Genomic DNA, 26,332 nt, shown 5'->3' on the forward strand with positions numbered 1-26,332 from the left:
ACATTATTAATGCTGGCTAGGTTTTAAAAGCAAAGTGATTGATGGTGTGGATCGGAAGTGGAATAAATATGGACTTTATGCATGCACATGTGGGGAAGTTATTTCTTGTGTGGTTTGTTGGAGGTGTAAGTTGGTGCTCACGAACCCGTTTCTGTGCAAGCATTTGTATGCACAGTTTGTGAAACTCCTTGGAAAAGAAATTGAGTTTGCAGAACACATTTCCATTTTGGATGAAAAATAAGAGAGAGAGAGAGAGAGAGAGAGAATCAATCACTCTGTCAGCCAGTGTCGACAGATTTTTTTTTAATTATCTGACACAGACTTGTCAGTCAGTCTTTCAACAACTACCTATCACATTGTCTCTTAATGTATTCTGGGTGCATTTTCATTTTCCTCTATGCTGTTGATCCACTGAGCAAGCGCTCSGTTTCCAGATGGGTCGTCGGCTCGCGTTCGACGACATGCCTCCAGTGATTCAAGTGTTGCTACATTCACAWTTCAGAACTTCCAAATGAATATTCCAGGCGGTTTAATTCCTCGGATTAGCATCAAGTCTTCTGCTTATTGCTGTGACAGCCCATTGATCTGTCCRTGCGTTCAGTCGGCCAGTCAAGCCGTTTCATGTCAGAGGTCCCCATGTCTTTCTTCATTATCCTCTACAGCTTTGGTTTCAAAAACAGCATCCTTACTCTAATTGCAAGTTAGTAGTTGAGAAATTATCCCATGAAGTCCTTTAATTATTATCCCGAGCGGTCRTCCTCTGTGGCTGAGGAAAAATCTCTGTGGCTATTGCAATCTATTTTCCTTCCCATCTCTGTTTATTCATTTGCATTGTTACCATTAGACTCTGTCAGGCCTTAGGATGAGCAGCTGTGGAGGGGAAAAAAATCAATTTACATGGCAACTGTTGGAAAGAACATTTCAGTCTGAATCTGATAAAACTCTCAGCACATCCATATGAAAAACGTTGCTTTCCTCTGCAGCAGAATATTTTGGTTCATATATATATATAATCAGTTCCCTTATACACCTGCTGCCCAGGAAGGTGTTTGTGATTTCCACGACTCTTAGAGCCACCAGAAACACTTCTTGCGCAGTTTCTTGACGCGTGCCTTGGTGCTTGGGCGGCTGGACGACAATGGAGCTGGCGTGGGCTTGGTCTGAGTTGGCGCAGGCACATCGTATTCACCCTCGAGGGCTTCAATCACCCCTTGGAAGCGTCCCTCCTGCTGTCGGAAATCATGCTCCACGCTGGAGGAGGGAGACGGAGCAAATGGGAAAGGAAGGAGTAAAAAAGAAGGAAAAAATAAAGAAAAGGTTACATTTTGAGGATTCAGTGTATTCAAGCTGAATTTATTTCTCTGAAAATTATATTGCAGTTAAACTGTGGAAAAATGAAAAAGATTAAATGAGAGATATTAAGAGACGTAAAACAGCAAAGTAAGAGAGAGCCTTTGTGAGTTGAAAATATGGCGGCAAAATGCTGACAGTGCACTAAAAGGGGTTGCAAATTGTATTTGAAATCATACAGTGCCTTTAACGTAGGATGCATGCACCTTCTGCACACACCCGTGCTTTCGAGCAGGTCTTAACTCAGCACTCATTTCACGTCCAGAGTATTCTTCTGCACTTCATGCACCAGTAGATCACAGACTGGTGAGGTGAGAGTGGGAGGAGAATGAAAAGGGGGACTGCAAAAAGAGAAGAGGGGGACATTTGCACAATGGAGGAGCTTAAGGACGGAGTAAGGGAGGAACTTCTTTGCTCTTCAGAAGTGTTCAAAGCAGACCCTCTTGGCCTTCTTTTTCTATGCTCTCGTTCCCCCTCCCCTCTCTCGTCTCTCTCTTGCGCGCTCTTTCTCTGATGTGTCCATTGCTGCAGGTCATAATGTAGTAGTCTATGAGCTTCCAGCTCCATTTTGGCGACGGTGTTTGTGTGTGGGCGGCTGTGTGCTGAGCCGGATTAAAGGGGTGGAGCTGAATGGGGCCTGGCATCTGGAGTTAATGAGGCACATGATGAGGCAGAGAGAGCAGATACAACTAACCATCCTTCCCTTCTCCTATATCCGAATGCCACAACACAAATACCCTCTGAGAAACACTCAGCATAAAGGCAGAGACGCGCTGCTCTGCTGAACATCCCACAGCTAAGTAATGAGGAAAAGTGATGCTGTGGGATGAGTAACATAGGTAATGTGGAGTAAATAAAATCAAAACCCACTGCAGAATAGGTAACAAAAAACATAAATAGAGGAGCACAAGTGCTAACAGAGATATGGACAAGCAAAAGCTCACCTTAAAGAGAACTTAGTGATCGAGTTAGGAAGGAGGAATAATTTAGTAGTAAAAGAAGTTAAAGCTCTACTGGGCACAGAGGAAGTGAGATGTCTTTATAAAAATTGATATCTACAATAWMCAGACTACCAGTACACACAGATACTATTCATGGATGATATACCACACATAGTACAGGAAGTGCATCGTCAGACCAGCATTTAGTTGGCCACACTATATCATAAGTCGTTTTGCTGTTCAGAAATTAAACCATATATTCTTATGCAGTACAAAGCCTTTAGAGACCCACTGTGTTCCAGAAGTGCTGTACAGAAATAGTAAACTGGATGAAACTGGTCAAGATCTGCCAGTTCCTTTGCTGCAACATATGTTTGCATAAAAGGAATTGACAAATCATGCTAATTGTAACATTAGTACTTTAGCTTGTTGTGATTATTTGACTCTAAACTAAAAAACTTTTTAGATTTTTTTAAAATGAGGAKGGTCTCATGCTTTCATTTGACAGAGTACAAAGAGGAAAACTTGARCTTTTAGTTCTTTTTTATTATAATACTCCTTTAATTGGCATTTCTGGTTTGCAAATCATCAATCTTGTTTTGCCCTGAAAAAACTGCTTTGGCAGTGGGTCAGTTTGTCCATTTAATCAGTYCTAACAACGTTAAAACCTCATTAATGGTAACACTGATCAATTTCAACATTTGAATGTTTTAGATCATCTAGAGAAGTACGTGCTATGTAGGAGCTGATGTTATGTGACTTCATAGCGAGACGGTAGCCTGGCCACTGCCTTCCTGTGCAACTTGAAAAATAAATCTTGTTTGCAACACGTTCTGGACTTTCTCCCCTTGACTCGGGCTGTCTCTGGATTTGTGACCGGGCCAATCGGCAAACAGGAGGAGAAGTTGTAAGACTGCCTCGGGAACTTCAGCAGGAATTAATTTGATTTGACCATCCCTGCCCACTTTCGGGGCGACACTCTGCTTAATCCAAACGCMACCAGGGTTGGAGTACAATAGGGCCAGGCCTACTGCAGCTGGGTCAGCCTGCAGGGCAAAAACACCTACGGTTTCCATTTGTGCGAAACTAAAGAGCTGTTTTGGAGTGTTTTTTTAAGGATATAGACACCACTTTATAACTCCTGCTAAATTAGTTATTTTCCACTGTACAGATATAATTTAAAACATTCATTGTGATTCATGAAAGCTTTATTATGTTTAAGTAAACAGAGGATTTTTAGTCCTTAAGTAAATTTGGCTAAAGTYGCATCTCCTCCTTACTCTRTACTATCTAATGTTTCATTTTGTGAGGTGGATTTATTGTTACACCTCTAACTTGTCTTCCTTCTTTACTTAGTACAGTTGTACTTATTAAATTAGAATATGCCCTTCAACGAGGCTTGCTTGTCAGTTCTAGAGAACATTTAGGGGGGAAAAAAAATCCTTAAACAGGTATTAAACATACATTTCATTAAGCTTACATTGGTGTATTGACATGTTTTTTTATTGATCTGATGTAATATTMTAATCTCAAATGTTGTGTTGCTTGAGAAATACTGGGAAAATCTTAAATATTTAGCAGTTTGGTTGAAGTAAGGGTTAACAGGTTTATGCTTCGGGTGTATGGAGATCATACATAATTTATGTTTCCGCAGTATGTTGCTGCTGAGGAAGAAGAAGAAAGTGACAGTAAAACTTTGATTGGTAGGTTTGCAGAAGAGCTTGTATATATTACATGTGTATTTATGCTATGGGTGAGATTGGTTTTCTCACATCATAAAGATTCATAAGAACTGACAGCTGTAAATGATCTCCTTTAGTCCATGTCAAAGCCCTATTTTTGCCCAATGGAAATCATATAGATGGATGTCCCAAACACAAGTTATTTTCTGCTTGCAGGTTTATTCTGCTATGTACTTTCCTTTTTGCTCTGAATTTTCTAGCTTTAATAAAGCTGCTACTGTCTTCTCAAAGAAATTGCACATTTGACTTTTCTAAAATAAGGAGGCATGTTTCTTTCTCTGAAGAAGAAAGCACAATAATAATSAATACCAAGGAAAAAAATCATTATTGGGCATATGGCAGCAATTTTTATATGTTTCTGACTAAAGTGACTTGTCTCTTTCTTGAATTGATCATCGTTTACATACTTTAAATTTGTGTGTCTACAAGCGAAGTGGAACTCACCTGCTTAATATTACATATGTTCAACACAAGACAGACCGATCAGCTAAGCAGACATAACAACAACCAAATTTTGTTGTGTTTTTAAGCAGTAATTTCTTGTGTCATATTTATTTATTTTTTCAATATTCTCTTAAGTGGACAGACTGTGCGCTCAGTGCATTTAGCAGTTTCCTAAGAGCTGTTTTCCCGACCTTTTTATGCGATTTTATCAAATTTATTACCATTTCACCGTCTGTGAAAATGCCTCTGGAAGTCGTGATTAAATTTGCATACGAAAGCTTTTTGTGTGTTTTCCATTTCAGTGAAATGTGTCATTTAAAGTGCAGTTACATCCTAATTTATGTTCAAAAGATGTTGGTTAGTCTTTCTGATGCTTAAATGTTCTGTCTTGGTTGAGGAAATTAAGCCAGCAAAATACACTTTTATGTCTGAAGGGGAAAAAAAAGAAACCTAAGCTGTTAGCTGTCTTGGAGAAGCTAATGGTTTCAGATTTAATGCTAATTAAACCATTATTTTATCACCAAGTAATTCATTTACAAATTCTCCAAGGTCAAGTATGTTTTATCGAATGTAGCTCGTATTTCTAATTGTATATCCATATCATATAACTGTCCATCTCCCTATTGCTAATTATGACTCATTGGGAAAAGGGTTCTGCTGCAGCGAAAGATCAAAATGAATAAAGAAAAGTATGAACAGAGAAAGGAAATCAATGATAAAGAAGCTATTTTGGAAAAGGAAAATAAATGTAAGAAAAATGACCTGTGCTGTCCTGAAGTAAATGGTTTTCAAAATCAAATACAATACAGAAGCAAAAGTGTTCAGACACGTGCCACTGCCCTCAGGGTTAGGCACATAATAAAATAGATAAAGCAACTTTATAAAAACACAAAGATAATTTATGCTGCAAGTCCTAAAGGGAATCCAGACCTGCAAGTAAATTGTTCTTTTGATTGCAAACTAGGTGCATTTGTCTCAAACCTGCTGTGATTCTGTAAATATATTGGTGTCAAGAGTGCCCCAAAGAGGAACAGATGGAATAATGTTCATTATAAAAACATGTGAATGAAATTTAAGATTTGATGGAGGTGAAGGGAGATCAAAGCACAGAAGACGTTAATGAGCAGCTTCAGAAATGACAGAATAATTATATTTCTTTGCTAGCTGAGAGTTGAGTTACATGTTTTATGGCTGTAGATGGAAAGATGCATCTACAGTATTATATCCCTCCATATTTTACCTTTATCCACAAAACTCKTTTTTCTGGATAAAGTATCTCCCTCTAACGCACAGCTTGCATTCATCGAGTAGCACTTTAGTGAAMTCATAACTTTCTTTTTTCCTGTATCTGAAAATTAAAACTTAATTAGTCATAGGAATGCAATGAGACACTGGAGAGAGATGCGTAGTGAAGAATTAMAAAGCTAAAATAAAAACTTTCAGGTCTTGGGATGTAATATAYGTTCAGTTCATTGATTTGTATCGGTTACCTGTAAATGATGCAGGCTGTCTTCTGGCAGGTAGGGCAGTTGTTTATGTCTTGGCCAGTTCTGTATGAGCTGCGACTGCAGAAACAACACATGTCAACAGACATAAACACATGGAAAAAGAACATGAAGCATGCTGTGTTTGACAATGGTAAAAAAAAAAGTTTTTCCTGCAGTATTTTCCTATTTAAGTTTAGACTATAGTGTCTAGCGCCATCTTGAGTATTTTCGAGTGATGTCACTGCTAAAACGTTTGTTTTTAATWGGAAAACATAATGAATCAATTGTCATAATGAAAACATGATGAAGCCTTTTGACTATCATATTGATGACACTGACACTTTCACCTACATGAATAGGTGCTTTTGATGAATGAGCGATCCATTTTGAGAAAGTCAAACTGTCTATGATTGCCTTTGTGTGGTAAAGCAATTATTAGCTGGTCAGTTTAGAATAAAGGGACAGCTGTTTTGCTRCTTTAGTCACTTCAAGCATACAGAATGTTGAGGTGAGTAAATTTTCATTGGTGCAGACTGTCATAGTGTTAAAGAAAATAACAATAGTGCCACGTCACTGGTAAAATTGTTAATTTTGTGATAGTGGCTCTTTTTTGTGTCATTAATGTGTTCAGACCATTGTTTATTTTGGCATGTTCTAAAATATATGTGGCAGCCAGTGTTAGCTATGATTATGTCACATATGCTGTAGTATCAGAAAAGTTTGAAAAATTGCAAAGCTGTAATCCCTCCCACAGTCCACACTTTTCACCCCCCCGCCCCCCTCCTGTCATGTTCTGCAACAGATATTTACAGCATGATTCCTTCATTCCTTCACACGTTGCAGACCTGAAATGGTCTAAGCAATCTCCAACTACATAATGTGACTCGCTGCAAAGTTCTACAGTGTTTGAAATGGGGGGGTGGTTGGTTGGGTCATTTGCTCCATTGGTTGGCCAGTGGTGCCAATAGCGTAACTTATAAAAACCTAACGTTTTTATATTGATGATTTGCATTTCTTTATRCTGTCTTTTAATGCAATACAGATGAACAAAATGGTGATGGTGGAAGGAAGCAGGTTATGCTATCATGAGCTTGACAAAGACACATTTTTCATTAATTCATCATCACTATTAAAAGTTGCATTGTGAAGACTGCTCATGTCCTAGTTCTTATTACTTCCTATGATAATATTTAATGCATTGGCAATATAACTGGAATTATTAAATAACTGAAAACAATGGGATGAAAGGTCTAGGCACTCTAACTTGGAGAACATTGGTAGATCTTGTYTCAACATTAACAAATGGCACAAGCATAAAATGCAGATCTTGATTTTATTTTTTGTTTTAAAGTTGTTAGKTCAATCTAAAAAATACAAAATCGAAGAATTAAACATAAACATATTTAAATATCATCACACAAACTCTTAAGTGTAAACAAGGACACAGAGGCAGAGAGTGTGAGAATTTAAGCTGATGATCACCGCCGTGTAATTAAAAGACTTTGTTTTGCTGAGATGCTTTGGTTGGCCTTTGGTTGAACTGATTAGATGAAAGAGTAGCTGATTTATGYTGATAAAATTGACATTTTAATTACAGTTATTTTGCGAGAAACGGCATCACTGGCATCATTTTTCCTCCCAACAACCTTTTATCAAAGGCAACTGCACTGAAGTATTTGCTTTCGGAAAGAAAATAGTACATGAAGCAGAACACAGCAGTAACCTTTAAGCTCAAATGACGCTTTTATCACAGCAGTCCACTTGCAGTGCTGTCACTGCTGGCGCTGCAACAGATAGACACAGACCCTCCAACATGGTGGTTCTGCTCGGTTGTTCGTGTCTATCTGTCTCTCAATTCCCCCCCTTTTGTGTCCCACTGGCTCCCATCGTTCTGTCTCAGTCTGCCTGCTAATCTCAAATTTAACCAAACACACAYAYACGCAGACACACCGAAGTGCACCGATTCATGATATTAGACAGGGCAAGACAGCTTAAACACTAGGTTTAGGAGTCTTATTGTGCAGCTTAATCATTAATTGCAGGGTAATCTTATAAGGATTAGTCTTGGGAGAAACCCATCTGTTAACCAGAAGGACGTGCAATGAAAATGGGCTAAGTACACGAAAAGGTGAAGATGTAGCCATTTCGCCAGTTGATGATTTGCRAAGAAGATTGGTCAGGACCAAATRTAGATTTACATAGAGGAGTGATCTGTCAAAATAGAGACTGATTCCCTCAAGGTAAATCTGCTTCTTTTTTTAAAACACTGTGCTAAGACTGTGCTAYGCAAATGATACACAGGTGAACAGTGCTGAACAATTAATTGAACACACAATTTGCTCAATTTCATCTTCTGAAAGAAGTGGTAGCCAATTGTAACTCAGTAAATTCTCATTCTATGCTATGGCAGATGGTAAAGAGGCTAAATCGATGAGAAGTAAAGTTATTCACAGCTTTGAGACGGAGATGTGCTTCATATGTGGAACTGTGAAAAAAAATGCAGATSAGGAAAGAACTGAGACTAAGAATGGAGTTAAAATGTTGAGGTGGAAGATAAACAAATTGCATGAAGCAATTTGAACAGCAGGGATCAAGAATTTGCAGATAAACAGGAAGGGATTATTGCGCTTTGCTGGGGAATCATTGTTGAGCTGCGGCTGCTGCTCTAAATGGCGAATAAAAGGAAAGAACAAGGGAGAAGTAAGGATGCTAATATTGATTAAAGGTAAACAAGTAAGTGATTCTGCAGGATTGCTTCAGACATTTAGTTTGTGCATGTGCATACACACACACCCACACACACGCACACGCACGCACACACACACACACACACGCCCACACGCGCACACACACACACACACATATTGACTATTCTCTACAGACCTAAAATTTTAAAGGCTATTACAAAAACTTGAAAGCCTGACGTTATATATTGCCATAAAAAGTCAAATATACTCTCTTCTAAGGCTTTTGCTCTCCCTCGACAATATCTGTGCCTCCTATATTTACTCTTTTATCACTCTTCCCCACTCTTGCTTGAGCACTCACTCTTGCAGTGAATTCCTTTAATTTTTTCTTTTTCTCTATTATTGACTCCATCTCTTCCTTTTTTTGCCCTTTCTGTTTTTTTGGCCCAGTCTTTATACATTTTTGCCTTCTATATCCTTTTGCTCTTCTTTTTAACCTTTTTTTTATTTCTTTTTATTTTCCTTATCTCCCCCTTCTTGCTGTGTATTTTTACAGCCTCATTCCACTCACCCTTCGCTTAAAGCTTTGCTCTTTTCCAGGTCTTGAATCACATTGAGAAGCACCTTAATCTTCTCCTGATTGGACAGAAGGTTCTCTTCCACATTTTGTAGCTGCCTCTCCAGCCCAGGTGGCACATTCACTCCCTGTCCATCTACAAGTCCTCCTGGTGCCCCATTACATTGTGCTTTCATGTGAGTCTTACAAGGCAGAGTGTTGTCGTCAAACGATTTGCTCTTCTGCTTTGTGTCCATGAGTTTTGTACGATCCGTGGATTGCTTGGGTGACTTTGTGGCCTCTTGGCTTTTGGTGTGTGCTGCACGTATGGTCGGTTTAGAATGGGCCGCCATAGGAGAGTGTTTTGGTGGGAGTGGTGGGATGCTGCTGGATTTTGAGTCACTGAGAGGGGAAGGCATTTGAGACTTAGAAATGTTGCAGACTGATTCATCAGTTTTCTGGATTTGACCCTGATTGTGATTTTGTTTGTCTGTTGGATATTTTTGGTTTGCCTCTGCGTTTTGTGTGAGTACTGTCGTTCTGTCTGTGTTGGAGTGTGTGTGTGTTTCCGATGTTTGTGTGGCTGAGTCCTTATAACAGGTAAAGTCTGCTGAATGTGGCCTTGTCTGCAGCTTTGAGTCTTTTGTTTGGTTATGATTATGTGCCGTGTGGTTGAACTGTGAACTGTGTGTTTTTGGCATGGTGTGGGACAGCTGGGGTATTTGTGAAGCCTTTCCTGATGTGGGCTGCAGTGGGTTGGCTCTGTCTGTGCTTTTGGAGCAAGACTGAGAACTCAGAGCAGCAGAGGCTTTTCTCGACTGGGCGGGGGCTACAGATGTTTTCCGTGGTGGATTAGGTAAAGTTTGACTTGCCGTTATTTGATTGACTGCTTTCCTGCGACATGCACCTGTGCACTGCGTAACCTGCGACCGTCTCCTCCCACACGTCACACAAAGACGTTGCGGCGAGGTTGCCATTGTCCGACAGGGCCGAGGTGTGGTGGTGGTGTGTGCAGCTGAACAAACACTTGCTGTCTTTAACACCGAGCGGTGGCCTTCCCCTCGCAGAGATTGCACCCTTCTCTTTTCCTGGGCTGGCTCCTTGCTTTCTGTAGATTCACTGCAAACTCCTCCCACCAAATCTGAAGCTACGACACTCCCATTTATATACCGAGTTGTCCTTTTATCTTTTTTGTCCTTGGGGTTTGTTTGTATAGTCCTGATCTGGCAATAAACTCCACTGCCCGACCCTTGTGACCCCATGTCGTCCTGCGTAAGGCTGTTGATTTCGTTCTGAGACGTCTCTTTGGACACCGGCAGGCTCTTGCTGTCACTTCTGATTGCTCCTCCTGTGTCCGCTGCCAGTGCTTGTTCTGTCGCCATTGTGAGGGACTGATGCATGGTGGTCTGTTGGCTGCCGCGTTGTTTGATAGAGGGTAGAGTCCGCAGTCTGGGAGATGTCTGCACCCCAATGCTGCAAAGTGGACCCCATCGCCCCCCAGCCAGAGGAACTCCCAGCGCAGGCACCGGATTAGTTGGATCCGCCACTCTCCTGCCCATACTCCTCTGTAGGTTGGCTCAGCCCCCGGAGGAGCTGAAAGGGATGGAGGCAAGCGATGACATCAGCCAGCCTCTGCAAGGTTATATCCAACTGAAAGGAAAGACGTTCCAGCTTTTGTTTACCGAAATAAATCCGAGTGTTGCAGTGGCAGATGAAAAGAGCTCCGTATAGAAGTTGTTGACAGGAATTCAATATCCAATAAACTCTGGGGATTCTTTCATTATTGATCTCCTTCGAAGTTTAGTCAACTCTGAGTGGACATCTCTGTCAGGGTCTTTCTCACTTTCTGACCAATGGCCTGCAGGCGATGACTTCTCTGGGCATTCCTGATTAGTTCTAAGCAGAAAAGAAAGTGAGAGAGAGAAAGGAAATAAATGAGCGAAATAAAAGAAAGGGCAGAGGTAATGAATGGTAAGACTGGCTAGAAGACATAGACATTAGGCACATTAAGCACCATATAAAAGCTTCAACTGCGACTGAATGATCCCACTGACCAGATCAATAGAAGTCTATCGGGTTCTTATAACCAAGGAGGAGGGTTGCATTTACTGTTCTAAATTTTTACATTTAATTTGAGAAAACGTGAAGATTTTCTTGGAATACTTCAAAAGTAACAGTGGTTACAAACATGCCTGACTCCTTCATAAATCTGACAAACATTTTCCTATAGATGCAGTCTTTTATCACATGGTGAGTTATGTGCTGCTTGCAATACATTACATCAAATATGGATTAGAAAATAAGAGACTCGCAATCATCCCCTGCCTGTGTTCCTGTCCATGTAAATTTATTTTTGCGTTTTGGTGTTCATGACTTCATGGGAATAAGAGAGTATGAGTATGTTTTTCTTAATCCTCGTTTTTACTCTAACTATAAAGTGGAGTCTTGTTTTTATCAATTATTAGTTAAATTATAAAGATTAAAATAAATAGGAAATAGAGCTTCAATATTTATTTTTATAGCTTACGTTGTACCTCAAAATATGTATGTGGTGTTTATGGAAACAAAAAATGGTAATCTGGAATAGTCAAGGATAGGGGACTGTCTGTTTAGGAACCCCCAAAATGTGCTGGTGATGATAGAGTTCACTGGGTTTCAGTCTTATATAGGTTTCCTTTGCCTTTCTGATGCGAGTAAAACAAAGTATTGAGAGAAAATTAATTTATCTTTAGAGTAGTCAGTACTTACAGCAGCATAACACCCACTAAGGTATAGATTAAAGTCACCAATAACCATTAACTGGAGTTCATAAGCAGTGGACAATGTTTCTGGATCCTCTTTTTCACAATACTATGGTCAATTTAAATCTCAAATGTTTTTACTTTGTTCAGGCCGATAAAAGCAAACATTAGATGTCCAAACTCTATTTGTGTTTGTGTTCAGGAACCTCCCATCCTTTCATCCATTATCTATACCTGCTCATCCCCTCAGGGTCGTAGGACAGCTGGTCCCTATCCCACAGTCACATAGGGCACCAGTAAAACACGCAAACTCCATACAGAAAGACCCCTTTCCAGGATTTGAACCCGGGACCTATTTTGCTACAAGGCAACAGTGCAGCCAATTGCCCAACTGTGCAGGAAGATTGATTATTTAAAATCTGCATTTAGGGAGCTAACAATATGACTTATTGCAGATTTCAGAAAGGTAACTCAGTTTTGTGTGGGGCCACAACAGAACTGGAGAAAATACATTAGCTTTCTTACCATAAACTAATTGAGAAAACAAATGGAGGTCATTTGACTGTCCATATTGAATTGGTTCTGTATTTAAGAGCATTGGATAGTGATTGAAACCTAATTGTTTCGGGAGCTTTCATTTGGGTTAATTGAATCATGGTATTAGACAAATTTAGCTCTTAGTATAATTGGCAATTTAGAACATTAGTTTTCTGACTCTGTATAAAATAAAATCCTTATTACATTCAAGATGTATTCAAATTTATGATAGAAAACAAATCCCCTTTGTTGTGCGTCTCCTCTGATCATTGCATATTGAACGTTGCCAACAATTGGAATTTTTAGGAAAAAAATAATTTCATTAAAGAATTGCAATTTTTTTTTCTATTATTATTTACTTAGGATCCTGATTATTTTCTGATAACCAAAATGGCCACATTGACTCGTTTTGCTCAGCTTTAGGGTCACTAGGACTGAGCATACTTTCAGAACATTTTCTTAAATGTTCTGAAAGTCTATGTTTGCTGAGAAAATGAAGACAGGATTCAAGAAGGATCTTTTGCACAGTACCTGGCACTATGCACACGTTCGTAAAAGACAAGAAAGAAGATCAACCGAGAGAGAAAATGTATACCAGACAAGTCACTGTTGAGTCACAAGTTTTAAAAGGACTTTCTTAGTTCAGAAAAAAAAAAAATCTCTTTTTCAGACGATTTCTCTTGAAGAGGAGCTACATACAGACCTAAATATTTAGTTTGTAACTATTTAACTTGCTAAATAAGYATTAAGTTTGGAATTGTTACATGTATAAATGTATTGTTGACATAGTAAAGATGTCACTGTGGAAAGTGAAYTCTTTTTTTTTTCTCTTGTGAAAGGCTAAATTACCCATATTACTTGCTAAATAACACAAAGTCATTCCAGTTATTTTTTGGACTGTAACAGAAAACCATAGTTATCCAGATTATCTGTCTTTTAGTACTTTTGAGATGTTTTTTCCACCAAGGGCAATCTTTTCATGAAGACAAGAGTTGCTTTGGCACAACATTATGATTTAATAATGATATGCAGAAGAGATTTGTTGATTCCTCCTTAAACAGGGGAGCTGTGCTGTTAGAGGAAATGGAAAACTAATAGCTGCTATATTATTAGTTTAATCAAGGTGCTGGAAGATGAAGTAATAAAAAAACATCCATTGCATTTTCCAAAATTATGAGCACAACTTTAAGAGTTTGAGAAGAACAGAAGGATCAGATGAGATGAAGAGTGGTGGGAACAGACAGATGGAAACATATGATATGAGCTAAAGAAGAGAAGGGGGCTCAGATTTATTACATTTTGCCCAACTTCAAAAGCAACGCTCACAGAAGCAGAAACTTAGAGGCATTGTTTGGTTATTTATATATTAACCTCCCTCAGACATTATTATAAAGTTGGATGAGAGCTCAAACTACTTATTTGTTTGAAGTCATTTGAAATTCAGCCTTGCAAATCAGTGCTGTGGTGTCTTAATCTTACTGTAGATGCAATATGTGCGTGAATTTTTATGGATTTCTGGGTTCGACCATCAGTGTTTCAGTATCCTAACACTATCTCAAACAGGCCATGTTTGATGTTAAATTTGCAGGCGCATCCTGTGAAATAAAGAAAATAGCTTGTTTTATGCAACATTAGGAAACATTGCAGCAGAGATGCTCAGGTTACAGAGCTAATAAGGAAGCAGTGTAATATTTTAAAATCTAAGACAGAAATTGATGCTTGGCGGTGTTCCATTTTTAATATAATGAGAGTGACAGAGACATTATATGATTATACATATAATCATAATATATGTAAATCATTTAAGTTTTGCAATAAGTCTAAGAAATTTCTGACAAAATATGTTTTTTACATATAGTGGGTTTTTTTATAGTCTGTTCAATTAAAGTCAAAAGTATAAAAACAGTTTCAGGATTTCAATTATTAAAAAATTAGTCAAATAATAAAACCTCATACAATCACTTAGAAAAAAAGCAAAAAACAACAACCTGGAAACCAGATCATTCATTTTAAATATTTAAAATGTAAAATCAATTTACACTGCTTCATGTGTCTTTTTATAAATAAGACAAAGCAATTTTTTATTCATTGCATTTCAATTACCGCATTAGCTTAAAGTTAAATATTTTCTCTGACGTTATTGAGAGAAGTAAGCAAACATTGTCGTAAGGGGAGCACAAATAACCTCAAGAAGTTTTCGAGGTCTTACAGTCAACAGTAATTGCAAATATTTTTTGATTAATTGACTTCACCTAACTCCCTCTGACTGCAGCGAGATACTCTAATTGTTCTTATGTATTCAGAATCAGAGCCGTGCACGCATCCTTCCATACCAACGCCTCGTCATGATTTCTAGAGACTCATTTGAAAGCCTGATGTCTCCATGGTGTTGAACAGAATGACAATAGGCACTTTATTTTCCTTTTTTTTTTTTTTGGCTGCAAGTGAAACAAATGGTGTCAGATTCTTTAGGCTTTCAGTTTTCATTCAAGAGTGCAGTATTAAATATTAAAACTGAATTAATACACTTCATTGTGGATGCTTACGTACCCTGGGGGCGGGCAGCACCACAAAACAGGGAGCAGTGTAAGTTTAGCTCAGTCTGCATTACTCTGCATCCCGTACCTGCTGATTTTCAAGAGTAGGACTAGCTGCATGTCACATTGTGGTCAATGATTCGCCGTGTCTTCCATAAAACTGTCTGAAAGTAGTGCTTCGAGATTCTCTATAGCTGATTAAAGCAAATCAAGGTGATCCCTCTCTAACAATAGACTGCAGAGGCTTTTGGCCAGAATACATCACTGTAGAGTCACAGTGGATCTTAAAAGGATGCACAAGCCAAGTTTTTGTGATGTACAAAAAGGCCATTGCTGATCATATGAAAATGGCCTCCCTGACCAATTTCTGTTTATTCTCATCAATTTTAGAGAAAGCTCCAGTTTTTAGGATATGTTCCCACATTTTTAAATAGTTTGTTTTTAAGAGTTCTATGGTATATATTTCTAATACTAATTTGTTTTCTCTGATAACTTTGTACAATCATGTCATCTTCATTTTTTTTTTGTAACCTCACTACAAATTATGGCTAAAGCTCAGGAGTTATTGCAGGTTATTCAAATTCATCGTAATTGATATTACATGGCTAAACAGACAGTCTAATTCAACCAAAGGCATTAGTTTCATCACTACGTGTTCAGAATTTAGTTTTGATTTGATTTTTTTTTTATATTTTCCACATAACAGATTTGTTGAAGTTATGGTTTGATTGTACAGGGCCACAATGAAGGTGAGAACCTTTAAAACAATCTCATCACTTTTGAGATCTACTGTAGAAAGATTTGTTTTGTTATTTGTTTACTAAGCAATCCAAAACTACTGGGTGGATGAGATAAGGACTGAGATGTGATGCTTGCCAGTAACAATCTGCAGATGATATTTATCCAGCGGGAAAAAAGACGATGATTGCTAACAGAAGAAGGCTTTGTGTGCGTACTTGAGGGAAAAGGGTTAGGTGCGTTAAAATAGAGCTACAAGTTTGTGTTTCATTTTGGATATGTGAATGGGTAACAGTTTTGTAAGATTTAGCTTAACTCAGTCGAATGTCATTTCTTCGCTGCTTTTTTTCGTTGCTTCAGCAGTTTCACAGGAGAGCGGAGCCCTTTCTCCCGCAAAGTTTCACCTCCCTTTTCTCTTTCTCTGTTTTCAGCCAGAGCGTGTGTGTGTGTGTGTGCGCCCGTTTGTTTACGTGTGTCTGTCTCAAGTCTCACTCTTCACCTCTGACCCGAGGGCTGTCAGGCAGAAAGAGACACCATGTCCTCAGAAATAAGTGTTCATTCCTCTGTCATTCTCCGCCTTTCTACTTGCGACTCCTTTAAGTCCCTTTAGATAACCCCCGATCCTCCTGTCACTCTTTCATCATTACCTGTGTTTGTTGTCACACTTTTCCGCACAACAGCCACCTTTTCCATTTCTGTCATGCTGTCTCTAATACGCAGTTTTTTCTCTATCGCCTCCCTCCGTCTCTATATTTAATCTTAGTCTCTCGCCTACACTGCACCTCGTGCTGTGCTAAATGAATAGGGAGGAGAAGGGGAGGAAACACTGTCAGCTGTAGGATGAAGGTGGGCTTCGGGGAGGTGAACGAGGGGAGCTGAAAGGCGGTGGAAGGATTACAGATGAAGAGCAGTCACAAACTAGGTAAACTGGATGTGTCATCCTGCATTTATCTGTCAAACAAAGACAAGGATCGGCCTGTTTCACTAGTGTATTTTAATCCATGAGACTTGGCTAGCATTAAATAATACAGAGAAAATACCAGATAATAGAGATGCACAAAGGGAAAAATAATAAAAGAGAGGGGGAAAGAAAAAACCCAAGATGTGCTGGCCAGAAATCAATACACACCACAAGTATGTTTGAGCATCTGTTTCCTTCCATGCAGAATCACTCAGCCTTTAAACGCCACAGGGAGCATCTTGACAGTGCGCTGCTTTTTATGACATCGCTTTGCAAACACAATGAGTTTAATTTACCAGTTGGTGGCTTTGCATTTTTAAAGAACTGTCTACAAAACGGCCTGTGTAAGCAAGGCCCTGTGGTCTTTGAGCGTGTGTGTGTGTGTGTGTGTGTGCGTGTGTGTGTGTGTGTGTGTGTGTGTGTGTGTGTGTGTGTGTGTGCGTGTGCGTGGGTGTGTGTGTGTGCGCGTGTGTGTAGGGGTGCGTGTGCGTGTGTGTGTGTGCGCGTGTGCGTGTGTGTGTGTGTGTGCGTGTGTGTGCGTGTGTATGCGTGTGTGTGGGTGTGTGTGTGAGCACGCACCTACATCTTTGCGGCGGCAACAGAGAAGTGAATGCTCCGGCAACAGAGCAGTGAATGCTCCAGCGAGTCGAGTCCCCCTGTCATTTCAAGGTGAGCCTCATTTTTCAGCGGCCGATTGACAGGCTTTCGGCACGTGCGTTTGTGTGTTACGGTAACTGAGATTTTGCTTTGCTGCTCTGTAATCACACTTCTTCTCCCAGTAACTATCTCTCACCCACTTGCCGCCAGAACAGAACAAACACAGCAAGATATTGGCCCTTTGAGACACGGCGCATGCTGCAGTTTGGGTTGCGCAGTCAATTTTTCCCCTTTATCTGGGTCGCAATTGAAAGCAACAGGGGAACTTTGTCAATTTTGCCACATAACAGACACAGACAAATTTGATAAAGGTCTGTTAAATGGCAAAAAAAAAAATATTTTATTGCAGCAGAACCTTGCACTGAATTATCCAGAGAAATCCAACATTTAATTTGAGTCAGTGTGTTTATTCAATGTGGAGGGAAAAATAAATGGATTTTAGCAATGCTTGCAATGCCAAACATATTGTTGTCCCTGCTGTTAATGCATTATGTTACTGTGGTTGTCAGTAGGATGAGGTTTATTATTCTCCTTTAGCAGCTCATGCAGTTGGAGCATTCAGACAAACAGATCTGTGTCTATTTTTCTTTATACCATCATAGTAAATTGTCTAGAATCCTGGATTTGAAACTGGTCGTCTGTTCTCCTTTCCACTCCCCCTACTGGGGTTTTTATAGGATTTATAAAAACCCCAGTAGGTAGTTGGGGATTAAAATGGCCATTTGAGAAGTTTGGTTTTGTGTCTGGTGACCCATATATGTATTAATTAGGCCATATCTTTTGGGACATTGTTTTATTCAAAGACACCAATATTTTTGCTGAAACATAAATTAACGGAGAGAAGGCTCTGATCAATTGTCAAACATTGGCTTGATTAGGAGAAAGGGTGGGGCAGCGATGTTCACCTTTTGGGAATTCACAGAGGTGGCAGTTCACTCCACAAGCCTTTTGTGGATCTGAATAAGGCTTGCGGCCATGATCCTGTCCTCAGTTTGGTGTCCTGAAATCTAAATGTGTCCTTTTCTCAACTGACATTTACATAGCAGCCAATCCAGCAGGGGCCATTCATTTTCCTTGCTGCTGATTGGCTGTACCCCCAAGAGCAGAGAAAAGGAAGACTGTAGATGTTAGGTCCTGTGTGAGGGCTAAGATGGTTTCCACTGTGCAAATTGATGCATATTGAGGTGATACAAGGCACATGAGGTGTTTGAACTATTAAAATAGGCAGTAATAGGCATTTGAGCCTCAAGTATTTGCAGATTTTAGCTATCTGCGCCCGACTGTGGTTCCTCAACCCATCTAACACTTGGCGTCTGCTGTATGACATAATTTTAGTACAAAAGGCATCATGCATTCAGTTAGTTGGAAAGTAAACTTCTTTTTGTCTAGTTGTCCAGGAAATTGCAAGTCAGTTTGACTTTTTGAAAATATATTTTCAAAGTAGTTTGGCGTGAAGATTTTTTCCACAGTAATTATAATTTGGAAACTGGTTAGAAGGTAATCAGCAACACAAGCATGCCTCAACGATGTGAATCCAAATCCAGTCACTCTTTGGCATCACAACCTGCCTTTAAAACATGTCCAACTATATTGGGAGGATGCTCCAAGCTCCCTGGGATGTCGCGACACTTCTTCAGACTGTCTTATTGTAATCTCTCACTGAGTCAATGATGCTGAGATCAGAGCCCAGCGGGAGGTTCATCACTTCTAGCAGGACTTCAGGTTCAATTCTTGACTTCAGGGTGTTGTGAGAAAAATTTGTTACAGCAAGTGATGATGGAGCCATTCCTCAACAAGCTAAACATGTCTTCAGCTTGCTCTAACAAGCACAAGGAACAAACTACAGTACTGAGAAAAATATTTGTGTCTCTACACATTTCTTTGATGCTTTTTTATGATTACACTAATTGTAGGATCAAATGACAAACAAATGTTGACAGGCAAAGTCACTGTCACTGAATCACATTAAGAGTTATTATCTGTATATGAAGACACAGTGATATGGAGGCAAACATTTCCAGGAATGGTTAGCCAGTCAGAGTTGCTCTGAGCATATAAATGACTCATTAAGGAGGAAACAGAAGAACCGGTACAAAATCTAAATCTTATCGCTTTAAATAAGTCATTGGGTAAAAATATATGGATAAATACTAGATTAAGAACAAAAAATGTTTGTGTTGGTGTTGTTGATTGTTGTTTAGTATTTTATTAGCAAAATCTGTGTTTTAATTGAAAATATTGCCTATTCTGTCGATTTACAGACCCTGCAATTAACTCAATTGACTATTTTAATCGAGTTCCAACAGAAAAACTAAATGTAAATGGGAAAGATAAGGGTGTGATTGAAAAGATAAGGATGCATGACTAAAATAAATAAATATAAAATCTTATACAGCAAAAACAACTTATCCAGGATTTTAGAAAAAGAGTATCATCCCAACAGTCAAACATGGTGGTGGTAGTGGGATGGTCTGGGACTGCTTTGATGCTTCTGGGTTGGATAATTAGCCATAATTGATTGAGCCATGAATTTTATTCTCCATCAGAAAAACACAAAGCAAAATATGCAGCCATCCGTCAAGGTCCCTGAGCTAAACTGTCTTGTGCAGGATGATGCCAATCAAAAGCACACCAGTAAGTCCCCCACTAAATCTTTAAAAAAACAGAAAGAAATGAATGGCTTGGTGAATGTCTGGACTTGTATCCAATTGAGATTCTGCGTAATGACCTTAAACTTGCCTTTCATGCTTGGAAACCCTGCAGTGGGGCATTAAAAGCACAAACGCTATTAGAAAATGGTGCCAAAGTTCCCTCACAGTGTGTAAATGACTCATTGCCGGATATTGCAAATAGTTCATGGCAGGTTTAGCTGCCAATGGTGGCACAAGGAGGTTCTAGATTTGGTGGGCAATTACTTCTTCACACAGAACCAAGTTGATTTGAGCTTTTCCCCCCACCCCTGAATACATGAAAACATGATTTAAAAATCTGTGTTTTGTATTTACTCTGCCTCTGATGTTGTCTGCTCGTGTCTTGGTGTTTAAAAATAACGAGAATCCCTCCTGCAACGAACCCCGGCTCGGCCACAGGTTTGTGGGCAACGTTGCAGATGTAAAGCATGTACATGCTCTCGATCCTGGATCGCTGCTTGCTTTCCTTGCTGTAATCGGCTGCTGATCTCGTCTGTTTTTCAGTGTTACGCCGTGGCATTTTGTTTTGCCTCGCAGAAGCACAAATCTGGTGACTGTCTTTGAAGAGAAATAGGAAACCGGCTCAGCCGTTTCTGCAGCTGGTTTCTTATGCATTTTAATTGCGTCCAGCTGTATTGTGTAGTGACAGTGCACTTTAATCAGCATTTTAAGTGAAGAGCCAGATGCCATAAAAGGTTAATGTTCATATCACAAGAGCCGGCTGTCTCTGTGAAGCACAGATAGTAAAATATGCAAGCGTCTCTCTCTCTAAGACTCTTATAGTCCAACATGCAACGTAAGAAGTTAATGAGTGTTCAGAGACTCGGGTCCTCTAATCCTATTTGTCTAACAAATAAGTGAATGAGTGTACGTACCATTGCTCCCCTTATGTCTGTGTGGTAATTTCCGCAGTAAAATGATAAACTTCTATGTGCATGGGGGGTTTGATATGATTTATTTATTTTTTTGGTTGTTGTTTGTTCTACTGGTATGCATAAAAGCTGAAAATAAATACAATTGCAGCCAATTAAAAAGTAAAATGTAAATTTTTCTTTGAGAAATCCTCTGATTAGAACAAACAGTCCAGTTGGGCATCCTTCTAAAGATCTTGTGTATGTATTTATATTTAGCAGCATCCATAAAATAAAACAAAAACAAAAAAACAGAGAGACATATTGAGAGGGACTGCTTCTTGTTTTTCATATTCGCATCTGCTCGGAAATTATAAAGTGGTGAGAAATTACTGGAAAAGAATAATTTCCAAAATGTTGCATATCTGACATGATAAATAACTCGTCTATAGTCATCGAATCCAATGTTCCAGCACAGGTCAAAGGTTAATGCTGCAGTATGCTAATTCTATAATGATACACAAACAAACTCATTATCATCAGTTTTATAACAGATTCAGAGCCTTGTTTAGCCGCCTTTTATGAGATGGAATTACGAATAGAATCGCTTGAAGAGCAGTGCGCTGTTTCAATTGAAAAACCCTCAGAGACTCCCGACAACAAACAAAAAGAGCATTTAGAAAAAGAGACCAATATTGGCAAATCCGTCTAGTGGTCTGATTCATTTGTTTTGTTGCTGGCTGGAGGAATTTATGTGCCGTGTTGGTTGAGCAACAGAGCAGAGAAACGAACAGAAAGCTGAATATTTATGAGCTATTTCCAACCAAACATCCAACAATGAGAGATGAGCTTGATATAGTGAAGGAACCGTTCCAGTGAGGTAATACGGGAAAACAAAATGTCCGACTTCAGGTGCACAACCAAACCACTCCCTTATCAGTGGTTAGTCAGATGTGATGAGTTGTTTTTTTTTATATAAACCATACTTTTATTATTTCCTCCATTTCATCTCAACTCTGAATATTTTCACCTGCTTTTCTCCTGTTTTGTTCTCTAAGTGCTTTTCATTCTTCTCATTTTTATGCTTTTGTAGCTTTGACAACTCTTGAAAATAAAACTTCTCTTAAACATTTCATCAGAAGTCTGTACCAGAGAAAAAGCTGCACAGAAACAGATTATCAGCAAATTCTAGGATTTTTTTTTCTTTGTGCAGTCTAGAAAATGAGCAAAAAAAGTAACACTTGATTTATTACCTTCTCTTATACATCTATGGTGACCACACCAGCATCTCCCCCTCATTCTTATCTCCCTGCCCTCCTGACTTCCCAGCCCTTCTCTCTTTTTTTCCTGCATCTCATCTGTGTCTCGTCACTTTATCACAGTCTTTCTGGCTAACAGAGCGGTTAAAGTTCTGGCAACACACACAAACCACACGCACACACACACGCACTCACAATGGCACAGTTTTTTTTTTTTTATTCATCCACCTTGTCTCCCTGTCAGTCCTCCTTTAACCTCCATTTGCTCTTTCTCTCCATCATCCGTCACTCTCTGGAGAGAAGCAACGGACTGAAAGCAAATTCAGGCTTAATGTCGTCACCTACTGATGAGGTTTGTCAGGTGTGATTTGCATTAAACTATTCAGATTTAAATTTCCCATTCAATCTGTTCTCTGTTATGTTTGATGGTGTTTTATTAATAGACGGGTAGTTAACCTCTCATTTATAATTAGAAAATATATCATTTACCTTCAGTAACATCAGAACTGTAATAATATTGAATACTATTGACGTAAACCAAGTAAAACAATGTGACAGGAAACAAACTTTTTGATATATAAAAGTTTGAATAATCCTTTTATCACTTAATAATTTTACTTTTAGATTATTTTTTACCGTTATTGGAATATTCCCATCATCAGAGCAGAATGATCATGTTTATTTCATTTGAACTCCTCTAATCAATAATCAGCAGCTCAGGTCTATAAAAAAACTTCTCTCTCTCTTTTTTTTGGTTATCATTTTGTTAATTACATCTCATCTCAAACCCAAACCTTTTTTTTCTGGTATATAAACTTATCAAACAACAATTCACTTTTTTAAATTCAACAAAAAAAATCCCTTGATCTTTTTTATCTTTTAATAATTTTTTTTTAATTATTATTTTTTCTCAATTTAAAAATATTTCCACCATTAATTAGTTTTATTCCTTGACATGTTGCAGCCCTTTGGGTCGAAAATCAATATCGGTAAAAATCAGAATCAGCAAGTTGCACCAAAAAAAAAAAAAAAAAAAAAACAGATTTCGGCCTAAAAAAATCAGATTGAGAACATGAGAACATGTTTGGTGCAACTGAACATTTTAAGAGAGACTCTGTCAGAAAATAGGAAGATTACAGCAACAGTCAGCATCAAAAGTCTCATTAGAAATTAAATGGACAAAATCAAGGAAATGTTCAGATAAAAATGTGTGTCCTCTGGGCAAAACTGTAAGCAGAGCCCACAATGACAGCAGAAGCGCTTACAGTTTTCTCTACTGGCGTTGGTGTGCTGCAGCACCATTAAACTGTGCTGGAGCAATGAACAAACAGCAGATGTTTGTACATGGAAGAGTGAAACTCGCCTCAATAAAGAATCCAACATCGGTTTTGCTAAAAAAAAATAAAATAATTCTCAGTGAATATTTATGTTGAAGGCGTGAAAGTGAATTTGGGACTGAGCGTTTTGCAGCAATCAACAAATAACTCTGGAGTAAAAAGAAAGAGAGAATTTGATCCAAAAGCAAAACAACTTTGACAGCTCTCGAGAATTAGGGAAAGTACTTCTCTTAGGGGTTTTGCAGAAGCGCGCGTCAGAGGAAACGCTGCGCAGATAAACAGATTATCAGCAAATTCTGGATTTGCACATCATGCAAGTCAGGAAATTTAGAACAATCGAAAGAAAGCGAAGGAATCTGTCACTTTTCAGTTTCACACGGCGTTGGTACAAGTCTAGAAAATCTGGTGCTGTAATGTTTTAGCTCATACTGTATCAGGAGCTGTTTGAAATACTTCTCCTGACTGAGAAGGTTACAGACATTTTAGGGTCACAGGTCATATATCCAGACTGTCTCTGCAGTACATTCGCATGAATCTCATAATGTACTCATCGTCCTGTTTAAATCATTTGAGTGCATTTACCTTGGGTTGACCTAACGTCAACAGTAGCTGCTAAGTGCTCCAACCATAACTTGAACATTAGGATTCACTTACTTACATTAGTAGGACACAAGAAAGGAAGACACGTTGCTGTGACGGGGCCACATTAACCGGATTTACGTCTCCAAAGCCAAAGGCTTACCCAGACCGCACACATCGCAGACACATTAGAGTTCACCAGTGGTTTTAAAGCTACACCTGCTGCCCTGACGACCAGTTCAGTGGCTTTCAATAACAATTAGGAGAAACACACACACACACACACACACACACACACACACACACCCACACACTTCCACACATAAAGGTTTAGAATCCTCAATAAAAGCTAAAAGCAACATCATTTGTATTGTTAAATAGAACATGCAAAAATAAGCACCCGCTGAGCGCAGCAACACTGTACGCAAACGGAAACCAATGCAGTCATATGCATCACATCCTGCTGTTTCAGATGGATGTGATTTCATTCCTACATACTTACAGTGAAGCTCAGTGTTGATGTGATCACGTAACCTTCTTAATGAAAACACACGAATGCACATCTTAAACTCAACATACAGGTTTTGTAAATATAAATAGACCAATAAAACTATAAAAACTAAACAGACACAAGTCAGACAGTGTTTTCTGCTATTTAGTTGTACAGTGCAGATTTATTTATTTTTCCTACTGTTGCAGCTGCTTCCAAACAGTCCCAGTTCCCTCCATTCAAATATCCAGCCAGCGTCTTTAATATTAAATGAAGTGCTCTGAAACGGGGGAATATTCCTGAGAGGGTCAATACAGTCCTGGATATAAAAGTACCTTGTAAGCTTTTATGCCGTCTCTCCTCTATACACACTCCACTCCACACTCAGTAATATTCTCTAACAGCTTTCTTTGCTCTTGTTTCAGAGTCACTTACCGTTTCTTGTGCTCCTCCTTGGTCAGCATGCTTTTCCTCCCTCCTTCTTGGTGTGTCTCTCTTGTAGCTGGTAGTCCTTTACTCCTCGCCAGCGCTCTCTCCTCTCCTCTCCTGACTCTTTACCGCTCTCTATCTCTCCCCGTCTCATTCTGACGCTGCTGATCCTCGTGGAGCCCAGTGATTCTCTCCCTCCCTCCCTCTCTCTCTCTCTCTCTTCATCTCTACCTCCCTCTCGTTCTTCCTCTCCTTAATCGATTTCTATCTCTGCTTCTACCTACTGCAATTTTCTCATTAACTCTTGCATATATCTGTTTTTTCTTTTCTTAAATCCTGTCGCTCTGTTATTAGAACCCCTTCTCTGACTCAATCTTTTTCCATGGTATGCCCTATTAGAGACTTATCCCAGTGGAATGCTGTAGTTTTGATGTAGTTCACTACATCAACCGTGGCACGAGAATGGACCCAGTTAAACTTTGGCAGCACAGAAGTGTCTGCTCCTGGGAGTCGAGCCAGGACACACACGCACGCACACGCACACACATGCATACACCGAAATGTGCACTGTTGCTTGGGTCACTTGCTTTTCTGGCTGAACAGTCTACTACTGCTCACTTAGTTACTTTCGTTTACTGATACGTTCTCTAAAGCTCTCTAGCCTCCTTTTTGCCCCATTTCTACCTCTTATCACCATCCGGTTCTCCTCTTTTATCTTTGTTCCTTACACACACCTAATTCTCTGCCTTAGCCTTTCCTGCCACTCATCCTGCTTTTGATCTGATCGTGTGTCTGTGCCAACATTCATTCCTGCTGCGGATGACATCACTTTCTTCTGACAGTGAAAAAGACGGTAAAAGTAAACACCGCGTCAGCCTCAAATTATGCGTAATGATGATTACTTTGTCTTCTCAGTGTGGCAGAAACTCTCTGATTGCTAATTAATTTTCTCGTTTGTCTTGCATCGTAAAAGACTGAATTATGAAATAGATCTTTAGTTTTTTGGGGTTTTTTCCATTAAAATTTCAAACATACTTTGAACGCATTTTTCTGAATGCCGCGGCTTCTTGCAAAGCTACTTGTATCCCTTCAACTTTGTCCACATTTTCTTAACCTTATCACAAAAACCCAATAATTTACTGAAAACTCTAAATTAAATCCAGTGAAATCAGCCGGCTTCAGAAGTCACTTAATTAGTTAATATGGTATATATTTATTTAGTAAACGTACGGCTGCTCTGTGAACATCTTGAAGGTTTGTTAGAGAACATGAGAGAGTAAACGGCATCAGTGAACCCACCAGACAAGTCAGGGATAAAG

At 39.1% G+C, this 26,332-nt stretch overlaps 2 protein-coding genes across 3 annotated transcripts in view; one reads left to right on the forward strand and one right to left on the reverse strand.

Annotated features, from left to right (window-relative positions):
- Positions 1-26,332, forward strand: part of dock2 (dedicator of cytokinesis 2) — a 107,612-nt gene that overhangs the window by 52,171 nt on the left and 29,109 nt on the right. The gene's annotated exons all lie outside the window — the stretch shown is intronic.
- On the reverse strand, positions 289-25,177 carry insyn2b (inhibitory synaptic factor family member 2B). 2 transcript variants are annotated; one of them, XM_008420265.2, is made up of 4 exons: positions 25,020-25,176; positions 9,223-11,103; positions 5,968-6,042; positions 289-1,251 (listed from the first exon to the last, which is right to left on the reverse strand). In XM_008420265.2, exons 2-4 carry the CDS (start codon positions 10,764-10,766, stop codon positions 1,068-1,070), a joined length of 1,803 nt encoding a protein of 600 aa, XP_008418487.1. In that variant the 5' UTR covers positions 10,767-11,103; positions 25,020-25,176; the 3' UTR covers positions 289-1,067. The 2 variants fall into 2 exon arrangements, with proteins under 2 accessions (XP_008418487.1, XP_008418489.1); XM_008420267.2 differs by lacking the exon at positions 9,223-11,103 and having other exon boundaries at positions 25,020-25,177.

Source organism: Poecilia reticulata, linkage group LG10 (assembly GCF_000633615.1).
Source record: "Poecilia reticulata strain Guanapo linkage group LG10, Guppy_female_1.0+MT, whole genome shotgun sequence".
Lineage (NCBI taxonomy): Eukaryota > Metazoa > Chordata > Actinopteri > Cyprinodontiformes > Poeciliidae > Poecilia > Poecilia reticulata.